Raw genomic sequence first — 18,418 nt, forward strand, 5'->3', positions numbered from 1 at the left:
TGATTGATAAAATAAAAATATAAAAAAAATTGCTGGATTTTGCTAATGTTTTATAGAGAGAGAGAAAGACAAAATAAGTTTTGTGAATAGATGTATTTTGGAGATAGAGGGAGTTGTGGAGCTTTATATATAGTGTGAGGGAATGATTAAAAATAATAATTCTATTTTTTAATTCCCATTTTTTTATTATAAAGTTTAATTTAAACATAGTATGTGATAATACGACTCGTTTTGCACCTTTTGGGTTTGACTATATACTATATGACTATATAATAAATTAATTTCCCTTCATTCTACATAGTGGACTCATTCAACTATGTAGCCAAGTTGACATTAATTTTGACTTTCTGATTTCATGTAGACATGTTATAATCCACGTATCAAGATTTATAGTTTAATAATATCGGTGAAAATTATCGCATAATAAGTTAGATTAAATGAATTTGATTTACTTATAGTTATTATTTATAATCCACGTATCAAGATTTATAGTTTAATAATATCGGTGAAAATTATCGCATAATAAGTTAGATTAAAAGAATTTCATTTACTTATAGTTATTATGTTATTGGAATCTATTAGTACTAAGTCAGGTTCATCTTAATTCATTCGTTTACTTAATATTAGACTTCCATTTCATCATGTTGTCTAAGCTCTATATATCTAATTCTTGATGTGCAGTACTGTTGAATATCATATCGTTGAGGATGGATGTTATGTCTCTTTTTGTGGTTTTAGGCAATTCTGATTGTCTCATGAGTTAAATTTTAGATTTGAATTAATATGATCAAGAGTGTTTAGTTAATAATATAAAATTATAAGGACCGTTTAATAGACAAGAAATATAAAAAAAAATTATACTGTACTACGATCCTAAGTTATTATCCTATCACTTTCTTTTATTATTTGCCAAACAATATACATTGATTATACTTTATCAATATACATAACTTGAATTTATTGCAACTTTTTATAGTAATAGATGTATAACGCAAGTCAAAAATTAATAAACTAAAAGTTCTAGGTTCACCTCCGATATTCTTAGGTGAAAGCAAAAAGTGACTAAGTTAAGAATATATATGCTCTAGTTTTTGGACGGCAGGGGCACTAATGTTCCAAAAATATGATGGAGGGTATTTGTTTACCATTTACGTCAATTTGGGATATATTTGTTGTTAGTGAAAAATTACAAAATAATAAAATTGCAAGATTACAATTGAAAAATAAAATGAAGAAACAAAAATCTCTTCAGGCTGAGGCGCGGATATTTCGTTCTCTTTAAGGAGATTCAAGCCCACTGCAGCAAATGTTTTCACCGGTCCAGCAGTAGTCCTTCTTGACTTGTCCCCACCAGGATACTGTTAGGACCGAAATAAGCAGGTGTAATGCGGAAGCTAGCAAACCAAACCTCGAAAGACCACGAGTAAGAAGACAAACGAGAAACACATCAAAAGAGACAGATTTAACGTGGTTCGGTCAATCGACCTATGTCCACAAAGGAGATGATAAATCCATTATAAATATGGAGTACAAAATATAGAGAGAAACAACCTCAACCAATTCACTCAGAAAACAAGGAGGTACACAAAATTCTCCTCCAAAACCGCAACTCTCAAAACCCTAGGACTACATTGTGAATGCTAATTAAATTAGAAGGAACAAACCTATATTTATAGAGTCCTAAAACCTTTCCTACAAGAAAAGGACTAGTCAAAATATTAAAACCCTTTCCTAAAAGGAAAACTTATTTATGGTAAGAAATCAGGGCAAATAACCCCAACAAATCTCCCCCTTAGCCTGAATTTCTGACAAAATAAATTTGTCCACATTCTTCACATAATCTTTAGGATCTTGCATCTCTTCTCCATAATCTCCTCCATCAAATCTACGTCTCGACACAGAGAACCTCTCTGAAACAGTTTCTCCAACAAAATCTTCATTACTGTCAAAAAGGTTGCGACTAGAACTACACCTACCAAGTTGAACACCCTTCTCTAACATGGTTCCATCATTGAACCATGACTATGATACCACTTGTTAGGACCGAAATAAGCAGGTGTAATGCGGAAGTTAACAAAGCAAACCTTGAAAGACCACGAGTAAGAAGACAAACGAGAAACACATCAAAAGAGACAGATTTAACGTGGTTCGGTCAATCGACCTACGTCCACAAAGGAGATGAGCAATCCACTATAAATATGAGAATACAAAATATAGAGAGAAACAACCTCAACCAATTCACTCGGAATACAAGGAGGTACACAAAATTCTCCTCCAAAACCACAACTCTCAAAACCCTAGGACTACATTGTGAATGCTAATTAAGTTAGAAGGAACAAGCCTATATTTATATAGTCCTAAAACCTTTCCTACAAGAAAAGGACTAATCAAAATATTAAAACCTTTTCCTAAAAGGAAAACTTATTTATGGTAAGAAATCAGGGCAAATAACCCCAACAGATACAACAACCTTCACAAAGTACAACTCAACAACTCTGGACAAGAGTTGAGTCTAAAGCTCCACAAAAAAGAACACCTCTCTTCAACTAATAAGAACTCTCTTTTTGACTAACTCTTTCACTCTATATTTTTCTTATGTGTTGTGTATAACAAACCAAATGAAGACCATCACTATTTATACTAAAAGAAGTCTTCCTAGCAATGAATAGGAAGATAATAGAATAGTAAATAGTAAAGATAATGATTTTAGGAGTTACATAGATTACGAAGAATAAATAGAAATAAAGAGTGAGGAAGTAATGGTCATAGTTGACCACTACACACACGTTCTGCCAGAAAGCCACAACGGACAACAAAAATGGCCAACGTTCACATCAAACTTAATCAGCAATGAAGTGTGACAATTAATCCAAATTCAACGGCTAAAAAAGTAATGCACCATGCTGAGTAATTTTTTTAAGGTATAAAGGTCTAATTTCTGACAGGTATGAAGCCATGGAATTGGAGACAGCCATGGAATTGGAGACAGCACTTCAACATAATTTTAAAATATTAAAATGCTCCTAAAACCAACATTTGTCATTTTCCACTTTTTTTCTATCAATCAAATCAAAACTCTTCATTAATGATTTGTCGATCCCTAACAATAATATTATGTAATTTCTTGTTTCTTTTTGGGAAGAAAGCATTAAGTTTCACTTTTCTATTTTTGGTTTCTATCTTAATATATACCAACGTAGCACCTTTGAATATTCGATTTATCACTTGGTGGTGTAAAAAATATTTTGTAGCTATGAGTTATACTTCAAGTTCAAACAAGTAGCTAGGATTTGTTGTATAAATCCTCGTTGTAAATATAACTAACACATATACTTATTAGGTAAATACATATGTCATAAGGTATTTTCTTTCTTTGTCTTTTCTCATAGCTAAAAAGTCTTTGTCGAGTTGATTGGCATCATTGCCTCTGATTCTTTCTTTATTTTCATTGTCGTCTCTATCGGAGTAGATGATTCCCATTTGTTAGAAGGATCAACTAATATTTCCATGTGTAAGGCACTTTCATGAAAAATGTCGATTAGTTTCCCCTCTTTTTTTGTTGTTGTTGCCAAAGCACCAACAGAATTAATTATTACTATTAATTAGTGCTAATATAATGACATTTTTCTATTTTAATCTAATGCTTATCCTCCTGCACGTGTCACTTTAGCTGCTAATAATTAATCTACATTTAAATTAATTCAGTTATATGAATTTTATATTTTTTATTTATTTCCATTTATTTAGATTAGTTTCTCTTAGAAGATAAATTTGTGATTATATTACTTTAATTTTACGAATATATGTTAACCTATCTTTTCCTTCTTTTTTTTTAAATTCGAACTCAAATATTTGTGATAATCATGATGAAGGACAGATTAAGGAAGACGGATCACGTAAAAGAACTAACATATACACACATTTTTTAGGCTCAACATCAACAATAACATAACCTAAGAATTTTTTTTATCTAAGGCTCATTATGCCAAAACAAATAATATTTTATATGATGAATTTGAATCGTGACAAGTGACAACATAAATTCTCTAAGCATTATTACTCTTTAATCAACTTGTACTTAAGAATTCATATAAATTCAATTAGCAACGTAAGCCACTATGTAATTAACACTTCTTAATGTCCTCATTTTTTTTCTTAATTTTTTTAATTTGTATTGATTTAAGATTTCAACTTTCAACCCTATTAACCTAAGTACTCTATAGAGTCAAAGACATCTCATATTTGTAGTTGACCATGTTTATGAGTTAACTAGTCAAATAAGCAAGCTTCTAGTAATAATTCTTATTAGCTAATTAATTAATTAAGAGATTAATCTAGCCAACTAGGTTTCTTTAAACTAATTAACAAACATTGTTAAATCTAATTGAACCTTTTTAAGTTTAAGGTACATGAACTTTGTTAATTTGCTTCTCACACGTAAGCTATTTGCTCATAATTCAAAAAAGCAAAAAGCAAAAATATTTCAAACAATATATGTCAAAACCAATACATTATATATATATTTCGTAAACTATTTGGTCGAAGTATTTAGGATCGTAAATTGTAATTATCTGTTTTTATGATCTTCTAGTTAAAAGTCATGAAAAAATTAAACTATGTTATCGATTTTTTAATATTGAAAAAAAATAATCAATGTGTTGGAAAGTTGAGTACGATTAACTTTGAAGGACGATAAAAATCTTGAAGAAAACAAGTTAACAATATAATTATTACCATCTACTTGTAATTGCAATGTTACAAATAATGACACACACACAAAAAAAGAAGATAAAATTGTTCTATGCTTTGTTTAATGCTTATTAATTATAACTCTAAAAATATTGCCAAAACTAAAACTTTCTTTTCGGGAGTCCGACTAAATCCAGATTCGCGCTGAGAAGTTCGAGGTAAAGCGTTCCCTAATAAAGGTGACTCTGTACCCAAGGAGGCTCAAACCTAAGATCTGTTGTTGAGTTAATTTAATTTAATGCTCTTATAAGGACCAAATGTCTTCATTGTTGCACAAATTGTTGAAAACATCTTCATTATCCATCCATAATTCTATATTATTTTGTTGATCCATTGCTTGGTAATCTTCAAACCATAATTGATCACTTTGATTAACTTGATAATAATCTTGATTAGAGTTTTCTGATGAAGTTGCCACGCTGGAATTCTCCGGTTTAACGCTCGTGATTAAAATACTATTATTGTTGTTGTTCGTCAGTTGAATTGGCACGAGCTCAGTAATACCCGTTCTCAGAACGGGTTGTTGAGCTTCGCTGCTAGAATTATTATTGGAAATTTTGGATGCTTGAATTCTCTCAACTAGTCTTGGAATCCAAAGATAACGTAATGTGTCTTGGAATTGTTTGCTATTGACATCACATTTTAGTTGTTTAGCATGTTTTTGGACTCGGGTTCTCCAGTAATTTTTTATCTCGTTATCTGTTCTTCCTGGCAAATGTTGTGCGATTTTTGACCACCTACGCACCAAAAAAAAAGGGAATAATAAACTCGTTATTAGATGAATAGGAAAGTACTATATGATCAATAGATATTACATTATCAAGTTGTCTTGTCTTGTAATATAACTATAGCAATCTTTCATAAAAAGGTGATATTCCTTATGTTTTAATCTATATGATATAATTTAATAGTGTAAAAATTCTTTACGTCATCTATTAACAAATTAAATGAACATACCTATTGCCCCAACGAGAATGAAGTTGAAGAATCAAGAGTTGTTCTTCAAGTGTAATATTTCCATGTCGAACATCTGGTCGAAGGTAGTTAAGCCATCTTAGTCTGCAGCTTTTTCCGGTCCTCTTTAAACCTGTTTATTAATTAAATACGTTAGTTTTAAGACATACTAAAACAAAAATAAAATAGATAAATTGAGACAAAGAGAATAGTATTATTCTTTCAATTACAAGTAACTAATACCATGTAGCAAGTGACACGTTGCTATAAGTAACTAAATATATATATATAGAGATACTGCATATACGTTAAATATAATTATTTATTTACCAGCACAACGTGAGAGTGAATTCCAACGACCTTCACCGTGATGAGAAATATAATTCATAAGAACAAAATCTTCTTCAACAGACCATGGACCTCTTCTAAGCTCCATTTTTTCTTCATCAATATTGCTTTCTTGATTAATTAATTTATCCATCAAAATTATTTGTTTTTTTTTTCTGCTGTAAAAATAGAAACAAAAATTGCAGTGTTATAGAGAGAGAAAGACAGATATTTAGAGAGAGAAAGAAGTGTAGTGAAGATATATTTACTGAAGTGGAAGTGCTTTATATAGTGTGAGGAAAATAAAGAAAACACTTATTATTAATTCCCATTTTTTTATTATAAAGTTTAATTGAAGCATTATTATATTATTATATATACTTAATTAAACTCGTTTTGCACCTTTTGAGTTTGACTAAATCACTATATAATATATAAAGGAATCAATATTTTAGATTTTTTTTTTGGATTGATTTCCACTACCCACCATATAGCAAGCTGTCATTGGACTATTTGACGTTTTAACTTTAGTATTTTAGCATAAAATACTGATTTAGGAGATTTACAATTTTACTCTTAATGAAAAAGGATTTTATAGGTATCACGATTGAGCAAAAATACAAATTTAAGAGATTTACGAAAAAAATTTAGACGAAAGAAGATTTTGTAAGAATTACGATTGATCATAAAAGATTAATTCAAGAGATTTACGAATTTTTTCTGGATGAAAGTGAATTTCTATAGGAATCACGACAGATATAGTAATGGATAAAAATTATTATAAAATGAATGAAATCCATAATTTTTACAACCTACATGTTTTATTGGAGATGTATAGTGTTTTTCTTTGCAAATAGCAATTGCTATATTTTATGGTGAAAAAAAAAATTAATTTTACGTTTTCAGTAGACATTATAGTTTTCTTATATGTTACAGATAAGATTTAGCAAAAGGATGATATAATGGATTAACGGATTAATTAGCACACTTTATGAATATATTTGACACGATAGCTATTTAATTTCCACATATATAGTGTTGTTTAATTGATTAATCGTGTCATTTTGCACTAAGCAAAGCACCTATAAGTCTATAACATAGGTTGTTGACTTATTAGTTAATTAAATTATTATGTTTTGATTTGATTCCTTTTTTGTTATTCCCATGTTTGATGTAAATTTTGGGACCTTTTAATTTGTTCAATATCTTCCTTTTTAATGTGCGGAAATGCAGAGTATAGCTATACATAGTATATCTTTGTAATATGATTCTTTTTTTGAATTTCGCGCATGAGTTTAATGCATTAAACTAATCTCATCTTTTTTATGCTCTTTCTTAATCAAAATTCGTTGTTCTTTTGTTATTCCAATGTTTGATGTACAGTTTGGAACCTTTTAATTTGTTCAATATCCTTTTTTTTAACGTACGAAATTGCAGATTATGGCTATATATAGTATATCTTTATAATTTGATTCTTTTTTGAATTCTACACACGAGTTTAGTGCATTAAACTAACTTTATGCCCTTTGCTCAATCAAAATCCACCATCTAGAAGAATTATGAGGGACATTTAGTTTCCTTTTCTTTTATAGTTTAAAAAAAAAAGGAAGAGTAAGGTTCAAGTCGAAAAATTAACGACCTTACTTGAACAAGATATGTTCTATAGGCTCATACCACTGTATCCTTGATATCTAAGGAGACAGGAAACCAAGTCTGGTGAATGACTTATGGCCATTAGACCAGAGCGTGATTAATAGCCTCCATGGCCCTCGAGTCATGGTGCCCCATAGATAAAATTTTAAAAAAAAAGTCAAAAAATTAATACTTACAATATAAGTACATATTTTTACGCTATAATGATATCGTGATTATAAATGAAACTAAAAGGATAAAAGAGGGTTCATTCGAATCTCTTCGATCGAAAAAGTCACATGATGAAGCAAACTATTACAAAGTTAAATTAAAAGTCACATGGTGAAGCAAACTATTACAAAGTTAAATTAATAGGAAAGATTCATCAACACTTTTGAATATATTTTTATACAACGACTATTAAAAACGACATGTCCTTTAGGATTATATTAATAAATCTTTTTTTCCTCTTTCAATCAAATTAATACATATGCATTATATTTATTGGAAGGAATTGTAATTATATTACCCATTAATGATTTGTCAATTTCTTAATAGTAATAATATTCTCTTAAATCTTATGATAGACAGATCCAATGAAATTTCCTTTTCAGGAAGAAAGCATGATATTTCACTTTTCTATTTTAGTTTCAACCAATAATATATTCATGAGTTTTCGATTTATCAGTTGTCGGTGTAAAAGTTATTTACAAATTATGTGTTATACTTCAAGTTCAAACAAGTTAATTAACTAGGGTTTGTTATATAAATTCTCATTGTAAATGTAACTAACGCATATACTGAGGTAAGCATGTACGTCTTGAAGTATTTTTTTTATATTTGAATGTCTTTGTCGAACCGAATAGATTCTCATTAATCGACATATTGAAAATAAGGTGAAAGTCTAATCCTCTTTTAAATTTGTTGTACGATACTCCTTTCTTCGTATGATGCTCGTAGGCAAAAGGGAGATTTTCTTTTGCTCATGTAAGCAAAGATAAACCAGTATTTTCACGTTAAGGCCCTTTCATGAAAGAGGTCGAATAGTTTCTTTTATGAAAATTCATCATATATTAATTAATTTTATTTAATCAAGAATAGTAAAAATTAGTGGAAGAAAAGTTTGTCAAGTATAAACAGGACATGGCTGCCTTAATAAATGAAAACAAAATAGTACTATTTTTCAACAATATATTAAATTAATTAATTAATTAATTAATGTTCAAACAGGAACATTCCTTTTTATTCATTTTATTTTTATATTTGTTGCCAAAAGCACCAACAAGACTAATTATACTATTCATTAGTGCTAATATAATGACATTTTTTTCTATTTTATCTAATAATGCTTCTCCTCCTACATACATATCACTTTACGGCTACTAATAATTAATTTATCAACTATGTTCTTAGTCAAAAATTAGTTATATATATATATATATATCAATTTCAGTCGGTAAATTTATCAAAGACGAAATAATTCATTTACTATTATGAATAACTAGTTACAGAAAGACCGTTTCATTTCTTAAGATGATTCAATTTATTATCTTTTCTTGTGCCTATTTCGCGATAGGGGGTTGATTAAATGTCGTAAGTTTTACTCATTCGTTGTTGTAATAATATGGTTAGGAATTAAGCACAAAAAAATCTTACTCGTTGATATAAATTGAAGGGCGTGTGAACTTTTCACTTTTCAGCCTAGATAAATTTTATGTTACGTCAATTTGTGATTCAATTGATTAATTATATTTCTTTTAAGATATTTATAAATCTATTTTATCCTTCTCCTTTATTCGAACTTGACATCACCTATTAAATTTTCTTAAACCTTAGTATTCTATAATCAACTTGTACCACTATACATTTAAAAATTTCATGACATAATTATTCAATTGAATCAAACAACCTAAGCCCACTTATTTAACATTTCTTAATTTTCAATGTCCTCATTTTATTTATTTATATTTTTTTTTTCTTTGTAGTGATCTTAGGTTAAATTTCAACCCTATAAAACCTAATTTTAAGTCTATAGAGTCAAACAGAACACATCTATTTGTAGTTGACCATGGCCCATGGATATAGTTAACTAGTCAACAAAACAAGCTTTAACAATGGTACTTTTTAGTTAATTAATTAATTAATTGATTAAGAGAGTAAACTAAGCCAATTAGGTTTAATTAAAGTTTAAATATTAATCTATTTGAACCTTTTCTAAAGTACATGAACTTTGATTAGCTACCCTTTCTTTACGCGTAATTAGCTAATAGTAAGAGTTTACCCAATAATAACAATATATTCAATATTATTCGATGAGTGAAGTCTGAAGAGGATGGTCTATACGGAGTTTGTGAAGGTAGATAGGTTGTTTTTGACAGACCCTCGACTCAAGTGAAGCATATCAAAATCAGTAAGAAAAGGAAATACAATAATAAAGAAGTCAAGTAGCAAATAATAGAAAAAAGGGAGAGTTTATCATATTATTAATATGCATAAATATCTAAAGATATTATTGATGATGATGATTCGAACACAAAAGTCAAAAGAAAATAATGAAATATTTAGTTCCTAACAGAGAAGAAAATATGTTCAAATTGAAAGTCAACAAACTAAATCTATGTTATCTTTTGAAATTGAAATTGAAATTGAAAAAAAAAAGGATCATGGAAGATTTGGAGGAATATAATTAATAAAATTGCAATAAAACCTAATTGTAAATCTATAATTATTATTATTATTATATATATATATATATTATTATTATTATTATTATTATTATTATTATATAGGAGAGTGTTTCAAATTGAAGTAGGCATGTCTCCGTCGACGTGCCTGCTTCAAGGGCATTTTTGGGAATTTTTTTGAAAATATATTTCTTTTGTTCTATTTAATTTAATTATTGTGCCATTTTCCCGAAATTATGAAACCCACTTTAACTATCTTTAGTTATAGCTTTATTATTTTGAATATCAGTAAAAAATCAACATCGATGATGAAAAATATTTTAATCACGGACTTCTACGCTCAAAAAAAAGAGATGATTTCATATTATTTAATTAATACCACTTAAAAAAAAATGAAAATTATGAACAAATATTGAGCCGTGCACAGTATATCAAACTTCCACTAGAGATGCTTCTTGGGTTAGTAAAACATCATATCAAAAAAATTGGTCTACTAAATTCCAAACATATTTTTTTTCAACGAGTTCAATTTAATGTCAATAAAAGGTCTACTTTCGTGGCAAATTTTTCAACGATAAGTTTCTCAATGTTGAATTTTATAACAAAGTTTTATCATTTCTCAATAACGTGTAGGAGTATTATATTTTGTTTTAATGCTTATATACACTCTTCTTTTGAGCCTATGATTTATCGAAAAATAATATATGCATATATCCTATTCTTTTCTTTTCAAATTCTACTTGTGTAATTTTCTTTTCAGATCCTACTTGTGGTATTACACTAAATAGAAATAGATACGTTATTGTTGTTACGACTTTAAAAAGTGGGTCGGGAAGAGTTGAGCCCACTATTCATTTCTCAATTGTGGGTTATGATACGAATCTTCCTCGAACTTAATGCACAAATAGATAGAATAGTTTCTCGCCTGCATATTCACGGCACTCAATCTCATTTAGAAAGCCTGATCTCTATCTTTCAACAACAGAACGAAAAGTGATTTTAGGAATAAGAAAGGACTTCAAAATCAAACGTTTTAGGAATAAGAAAGGACTTCAGAATCAAATGTAAAATACAAGTCTATCCATAAACAACATAAGAAAGTTGTCAAGATCATGGTGAATACGTGACATGTCTGTCTGCAACAAAATAGCATACTTCATTCCACTCAATCTCATTTAGAAAGCTTGATCTCTATCTTTCATCAACGGAACGGAAAGTGATTTAAAAATAAGAAAGGACTTTAGAATCGGATGCAAAATTCAAGTGTATGAATTTTCAACATAGATGACAGAACTCTATACTTGCAACAATATTTATACATTATCCTCAACTAAGTGATAAAAATTGTGTAGTATCATTATGGTTCATGACTCTTCAGCTGGAAAAATTACACTCAAATCCAGTCCCTCTGCAGGTAGTTCCGAGGTCAACGGACCTAAAATCCCATCAGAGTTCAGTGTCAATCCACTCTGCAAAGTTATAAAACAAAACGAGTTACATCCCACCAAGATATTCTAACCACATGAAAATCTATGTTGCTCCGACTCTCCAAAACGTTATAGCACCTGTGTTGGATCCTCCAAAAATGCACTACTTTTGGAGGATCCAACACGCAACCAGCAACATTTTTGAAGAATCCGAGTGACATAGATGAAAATAGGGAAATTTCGTTGAAGTTGTTTTTTTCCGAATGTGAAGCACCGGAAGATGTGAAGTATCCAACATTTCATTTACTACACCTCTATAGCCTAAAACTGCTTATAGTCACTGGAATTACTCCCCCCTCCCTACTTAATCCACCCATAAAACTATATCGTTTCATCCTCGGCCAGGCTAAGTAAAAGTTCACTTGCTATAGAATGTAAGACACATTGTGTGGAAGCGACTCTAGACGCTCATATAAGTAGGTAAATGATCCATTTAATCGAGAACCTATTAGAAGAATGACCGGTGCTATAGAAAAAACTGTTATCTAACTTGGTGCTAAGAGTCCAGAGGAATCACAATATGAATTGCATAAATATTTGTGATTGTAATGGCAATTACCTCAGGCTGGAATTTCAGAATATCAGCACGAGCCATCGCTTCAGCTTGGGCAATTCTCTGCCTGAATGTCTGAGCCATCTCTTCAGCCTGTTGAAAAAATTACAAGCTTAGTCAAGAAATGTATCGTAGCTATTTAGGTCTAATGCTTTATTTCTTTTCTGTATTATCTCAAATTAAAGTAAAACAAATATTGGCATACATGTCGTATCCAGTGACATACTAGTTATAAAGCGTGTCAAAAGAGTAAACCAATTTCGTAGATATTAATACGTTAAACAGATGCAATGAACACATATGACCAATAGCAACGATTGCAGCAAGTAGCGTAACTACATCAAGAAATAATCTTGATCCAGTAAATTTGTATGAAGCATAGCCAAAGCAAAACTCACGCAAGTAGGCAAGATGTAAACCAAACATTATGATGATATGTAGTAAAAAATAAGATCTATTAATACCGGATGGAAAAAATGGTACCTTCTCAAAGACAAGCTTTGGATTGCGAATCATGTCACCAGGTGCAGGTTCTAGCTTCTTTGTAGAGAGGCTCACTCTACCTCTCTCACGGTCATGGCTCAATATCATGACCTATAACATAATTGAGCAGATGATTGTTAGTTTTCCTTGAAAGCAGATGAAGCTGGTACGAAATGAAGTAGTCTTTCCGATACAAACCTTCAGAGTGTCACCAGGCTGAAGGACGGTCGCGATATCTGACACACGATCATGACTGATCTGGCTGACATGAAGAAGGCCATTGACCCCACCAATGTCGATGAAGGCACCATATGGTTTCAAGCTCTGAACAGTTCCAAGTACAACTGACCCAATTCCCAACTGTGTCTGACTATCAGCCATGGCCTTACGGTTGCTGAGTATAAGTCTAGTTTGCTCTTGATCAACCTCAACAAATTTCAGAGGAAGTTCCTTCTCCAAAAGCTCCTCTGCAGTTGATTTCTGGCACATTAAAAGAGATTAATAGTGAGTCCAATTTCGACGATAATAAGCTTTACCATACTGAGAGAATAAGTACCGTTTTTTTTTGTCAAGAACTAATTTTCCACGTGAAGCAAAAAAACTTAAACTAGTAATAGATAACTACAGAGAGCAAATTTGGCTATCATTTGAAGTTTAAGAGGTTTGGTCAAACACATTTAAATTGTACTTTAAGTATAACTTATAATAACTTTTAAGTTTGAAGAAACTAGAGTTTTTATCGTAAATTGAAACGAACGATAACTAACCGAAAATATCTGTGAGAATGGAATAAACGCACGAAGGCCCTCGACCAATGCCACCACTCCACCTTTATTCGCGCTAACCACCTGCAGTATCATCCAGAGGACCAAAAGTCAAACCATGTGACAGAATCTGGAGCTTTTGACATGCCACGATATCTGTTAAAGCATTCATATTTTATATGCTATAGAACATAGTCAGAAATTTAAAGAAGCACGCAATTGGAAGCCAATACATACCTTACCTTTGACAACAACATCTTCAGCTTGAAGTTGTCTGCACCTTTCCCATGCCAGGTCATATTGAATTGAACGCAAACTCAATATCACACTATCATCAGCTTCATTTTCACCAATAACCACAAACTCGTCTTTGAAACCAGGAAATATTCCAGCTTCTTCCACATGCTTGATGCTGTGAATTGAAGCCTCTTGTATGGGCAAGTATGCTGATGATTTCGCTGTGATTTCAACTAAAGCTCCATTGGCATCTACAGAAAATACTGTCCCTTTGACCTAAAAAGAAGAAATATAGAGAAATCAAAATGCATTTGTTTCTTCCTTCACCTTGAGCAGAATAAATATCCCCATAATCTCTCTGTGTTTTGAGATTTTTGACTAACAAGCAAAGGTTGATAAATAAAATACATAACAGAATCTCGTGAAAGGAGCTCAAGCAAATTCGCAGCCCCAAAAAAAAATTGAGAGGAAATTATATACTTCCTCTATTCAATTACACGACTCTTTTCATCTTGGGACGTCCTGTCAAACTAACTTTCCTACAATTACTTCAATATTTTCTCGCACAATGACAAATATTGAAAATTATTGGAATTAAACTTCCTATGCCATCTTTTGTGTCCCATAAAATGTGGCCCGTGTTACATTTTAGAAGGAACCCTTATATAGACATAGCAAATATGAAGAATCACGGCATTCGGATGTCAAAGAACATGCATATAGTTCTCCTTTCGTGCTATTTCCAAATAGTCCAAGAATCTATTTTTAAGCACGAAGTCTAAGTGATAGAAGTAATTCACTTATAAAAATAGCAATCTCAAATATCACAGACATATCAAACATGAAGAATCACGAAATCCGAATCCCTAAGAGCACACATATAGTTCTCCTTTCATGATTTCGCCGAATTTCCTCACAGAGGTGTTTAGGACACAATTCTCTTTTTTCGATGAAAATAGTAACCCCCTATCAAAAGCTTCAGACATACAAATTGGTAGGCACAGAATTTACAAATACTCAATAGTGCAAGACTCCATTTTTAAGAACAAGTTACCAAAAACAAAGTCAGAGACATAATATAGCCCACAAAACAGAAAACTAAAAACCCAAAGCCTCTGAAATTCAAATCGGTGAGCACAGAAGTGTTAGATACATGGTGGTCCAAGAATCCATTTGTAAGCATAAGATTCCAAAAACAGAAGAATTAACAATTCAGTCAAACAATAGCAACCTCAAATATTTAGCTTCTGGCATACAATTTAGTAGGCAAAGAATTTACACCTACATAGCATAAGATTACGAAAATAAAAGTGTTAAACATACAATTCAGTCAAAAAAATATCAACTCCAAATATCCAAAGCTTCTGATAAACAAATCGGCAACCACAGGAATCTATGGATACATGGCAATCCAAGAATCCATCTTTAACCTGAGATTCTGAAAACAGAAGTGCTAAGACATAATTAAGCCACATAATAGCAACCCCATTATCCAAAATCTCCGAAATACAAATTGGTAAGCACAGAATCTAAAGATTCATGACAATCCAAGAATCCATCTTTAAGCCTAAGATTCTGAAAACAGAAGTGCTACAACATAATTAAGCCACATAACAGCAACCCCATCATCCAAAGTCTCCCAAATACAAATCGATAAGCACAGAATCTATAGATACATGGTAGTCCAAGAATCCATCTTTAATCCTAAGATTCTGAAAACAGAAGTGCTACAACATAACTAAGCCACATAACAGCAACCCCATCATCCAAAGTCTCCCAAATACAAATCGATAAACACAGAATCTATAGATACATGGTAGTCCAAGAATCCATCTTTAATCCTAAGATTCTGAAAACAGAAGTGCTACAACATAACTAAGCCACATAACAGCAACCCCATCATCCAAAGTCTCCCAAATACAAATCGATAAGCACAGAATCAATAGATACATGGTAGTCCAAGAATCCACCTTTAATCCTAAGATTCTGAAAACAGAAGTGCTACAACATAATTAAGCCACATAACAGCAACCCCATCATCCAAAGTCTCCCAAATACAAATCGATAAGCACAGAATCAATAGATACATGGTAGTCCAAGAATCCACCTTTAATCCTAAGATTCTGAAAACAGAAGTGCTACAACATAATTAAGCCACATAACAGCAACCCCATCATCCAAAATCTCCCAAATACAAATCGGTAAGCGCATCTATAGATACATGACAAATCAAGAATCCATCTTTAAGCCTAATATTCCCAAAACAGAAGTGCTACAACATAATTAAGCTTCATAACAGCAACCCCATCATCCAAAAATCTCCAAAATACAAATTGGTAAGCACAGAATCTATAGATACATGACAATCCAAGAATCCATCTTTAAGCCTAAGATTCTAAAACAGAAGTGCTACACCATAATTAAGCCACATAACAGCAACCTCATCATCCAAAATCTCCAAAATATAAATTGATAAACACAGAATCTATAGATACATGACACATCAAGAATCCATCTTTAAGCCTAAGATTCTAGAAATAGAAGTGCTATAACACAATTAAGCCACATAGCAGCAACCCCATCATCCAAAACCTCCTAAATACAAATTGATAAGCACAGATTTTGAAATATACAACACCATAGACATAATCTAGCCACATAACAACAACCCCATCATCCAAAATCTCCCAAATACAAATCCATAAGCACAGAAAATCAAACATATAATGAGCTAACCTTGGTACCTATTTCTGAGTCAATATCATATTTTTCAAGGGCAGAATGAAAATCTTCAACAGTGAAACCTACACCTTCCATAGGAGCTGTACGGCATCTTTCATAAGCTTCTTCAAACATCTCCTTAAGCTTGATTCTCTCTCTTGTTTGTGCATTTGTAGCCGCTACTGCCCCAGTTCGAGACACAATCTTTTGCTTTGTATGAATAATAATGGGATTTACAATATTCTTATTGGATTGAATAATTCTTGTTGTTGAAATTGGTGAACACTTTAATCCAACAAATTGATGTGCTAAAGATCCCATTTTTTTGGTTTGGGTGCTTTGAGGTTTCTTTTAGGGGTTTTAGAGGAAAGTCAGTGTTTTGAGAGTTACACATGGATTTTGTGGGGTAGATAAAGTAAGCTAGAGGACAAGGGAAGCTTCAAAATTGAGTTTTTTTACCTTTTTCTCTGACTCGAACTCGAACTCATAATATTAGGATTTGAGGTGAAGCTACTTACGACCTAAACAGCCCCTCTTGTCAAACTTCAAAATTGAGCTCTTTCTTTTATCATTTTCCAACTCGAACCCATAATATTAAGATTTGAGGTAAAGTTAATTATGATCCGAATAACTCCTCTTGTCAAACTTCAAAATTGAGCTTGATTGGTGTTTCGTGAATTTCATTTATCTCTCTAATTATATTACTTGTTAAAGTTAATCATATATAAAATATATCTCAACATATTTGTCACTTTTTAAAATTAACTGATTTTATACCATCCGCCTTTAACATTAAGTGATTTTAAAAGTAATTAACATGATTACCTAGTAAAAAGATTATAAATTTAAAGAGTTCAAACAAGATAATTATTATTTGACATAAATCATTAAGATACAAGTAATATGAAACGAGACAAAGGGAATAATTTATTGATCCAAGCTATTAACGTATGACTTATTTAGAACATCTCACAAAGTCTGACGATAAATTTAGATCATTTCCTTATCTTGCTAAGTGAAAAAAGAAAGATTAATCTCGTAATCTTAAATATGACATGTAAAGACATTCTTTTTGAAAACAGACTAAAAGAAAAGTAACAAACAAATTAAAAAGTACTATTATTTAAACATAGTACATGTTACATTTTTGTCCTGCCAACACATAATTGCAAATTTCCCAAAGGATGTTAAGAAGATGTAGAACATCTTGACTAGTTTGTTTAAGGAAAGAAGGTTCATCAAATGGTAGTTCAATGAACATGTTATCACAATTCTTGATAATTGTTTGAGCATATAATATCTTAACTTTACAATGTTGATAATCTCCATCATTAGTACATCCCATAATCTTGTCAATAACATTATAGTATGTGTCAAAACAAAATCCAAGTCTTGTTCTTTGATTGAAGTTCTTTTGTTGGTGAATGGATGAGTACATCTCAAACCTAGCTATACCAGAAGAATCTTGAATTCTTGACATAATAGCATTGCTTAGATCTGTGATGTTGTCTTGTTTAATGTTGGGGTCTGTTCTTAGGATCCATGAACAATGGTAAGCTTGGTCTGTTTTGGAACAAATATCATCAATTAGATCACCTTTGACATGATGGCTTGTGTTGGTGAAGAGTATAAACATGAACATGGTAGATAAGAGAAAAGCTAATGTGAAAGAAGATGAAGAAGACATTTTGATATTGTTAGGGATGTTTGGGAAGAGTGTTGTTTTTATACCTAGGAAACATAAGTTCACTTTTGGGGTATTCATTTGGTCTCATTTTGGTCAAAGTATATGTAACTACCCATATTTAATGTAAGTCTTAGATTAGA

General features: G+C 31.2%; 2 protein-coding genes and 1 pseudogene across 2 annotated transcripts; 1 reads left to right on the forward strand and 2 right to left on the reverse strand.

The window, feature by feature from the left end:
• Positions 1-4,993: 4,993 nt before the first annotated feature.
• On the reverse strand, positions 4,994-6,184 carry LOC125828694 (transcription factor MYB78-like). The gene is made up of 3 exons (XM_049508032.1): positions 6,034-6,184; positions 5,707-5,836; positions 4,994-5,486 (listed from the first exon to the last, which is right to left on the reverse strand). Exons 1-3 carry the CDS (start codon positions 6,182-6,184, stop codon positions 4,994-4,996), a joined length of 774 nt encoding a protein of 257 aa, XP_049363989.1.
• A 1,480-nt stretch (positions 6,185-7,664) lies between these two features.
• On the forward strand, positions 7,665-7,823 carry LOC125828718 (small nucleolar RNA U3; annotated as a pseudogene).
• A 3,660-nt stretch (positions 7,824-11,483) lies between these two features.
• On the reverse strand, positions 11,484-16,972 carry LOC125828696 (30S ribosomal protein S1, chloroplastic-like). Its single transcript, XM_049508035.1, has 7 exons — positions 16,607-16,972; positions 13,871-14,146; positions 13,637-13,717; positions 13,068-13,349; positions 12,870-12,980; positions 12,393-12,479; positions 11,484-11,815 (listed from the first exon to the last, which is right to left on the reverse strand). The coding sequence occupies exons 1-7, from the start codon at positions 16,910-16,912 to the stop codon at positions 11,711-11,713; spliced, it is 1,248 nt and encodes a 415-aa protein (XP_049363992.1). The 5' UTR covers positions 16,913-16,972; the 3' UTR covers positions 11,484-11,710.
• Positions 16,973-18,418: the final 1,446 nt, after the last annotated feature.

This window comes from Solanum verrucosum, unplaced genomic scaffold (genome assembly GCF_900185275.1).
Source record: "Solanum verrucosum unplaced genomic scaffold, falcon-dt-bn FXZP01000273.1, whole genome shotgun sequence".
In the NCBI taxonomy this organism is placed as follows: Eukaryota; Viridiplantae; Streptophyta; class Magnoliopsida; order Solanales; family Solanaceae; genus Solanum; species Solanum verrucosum.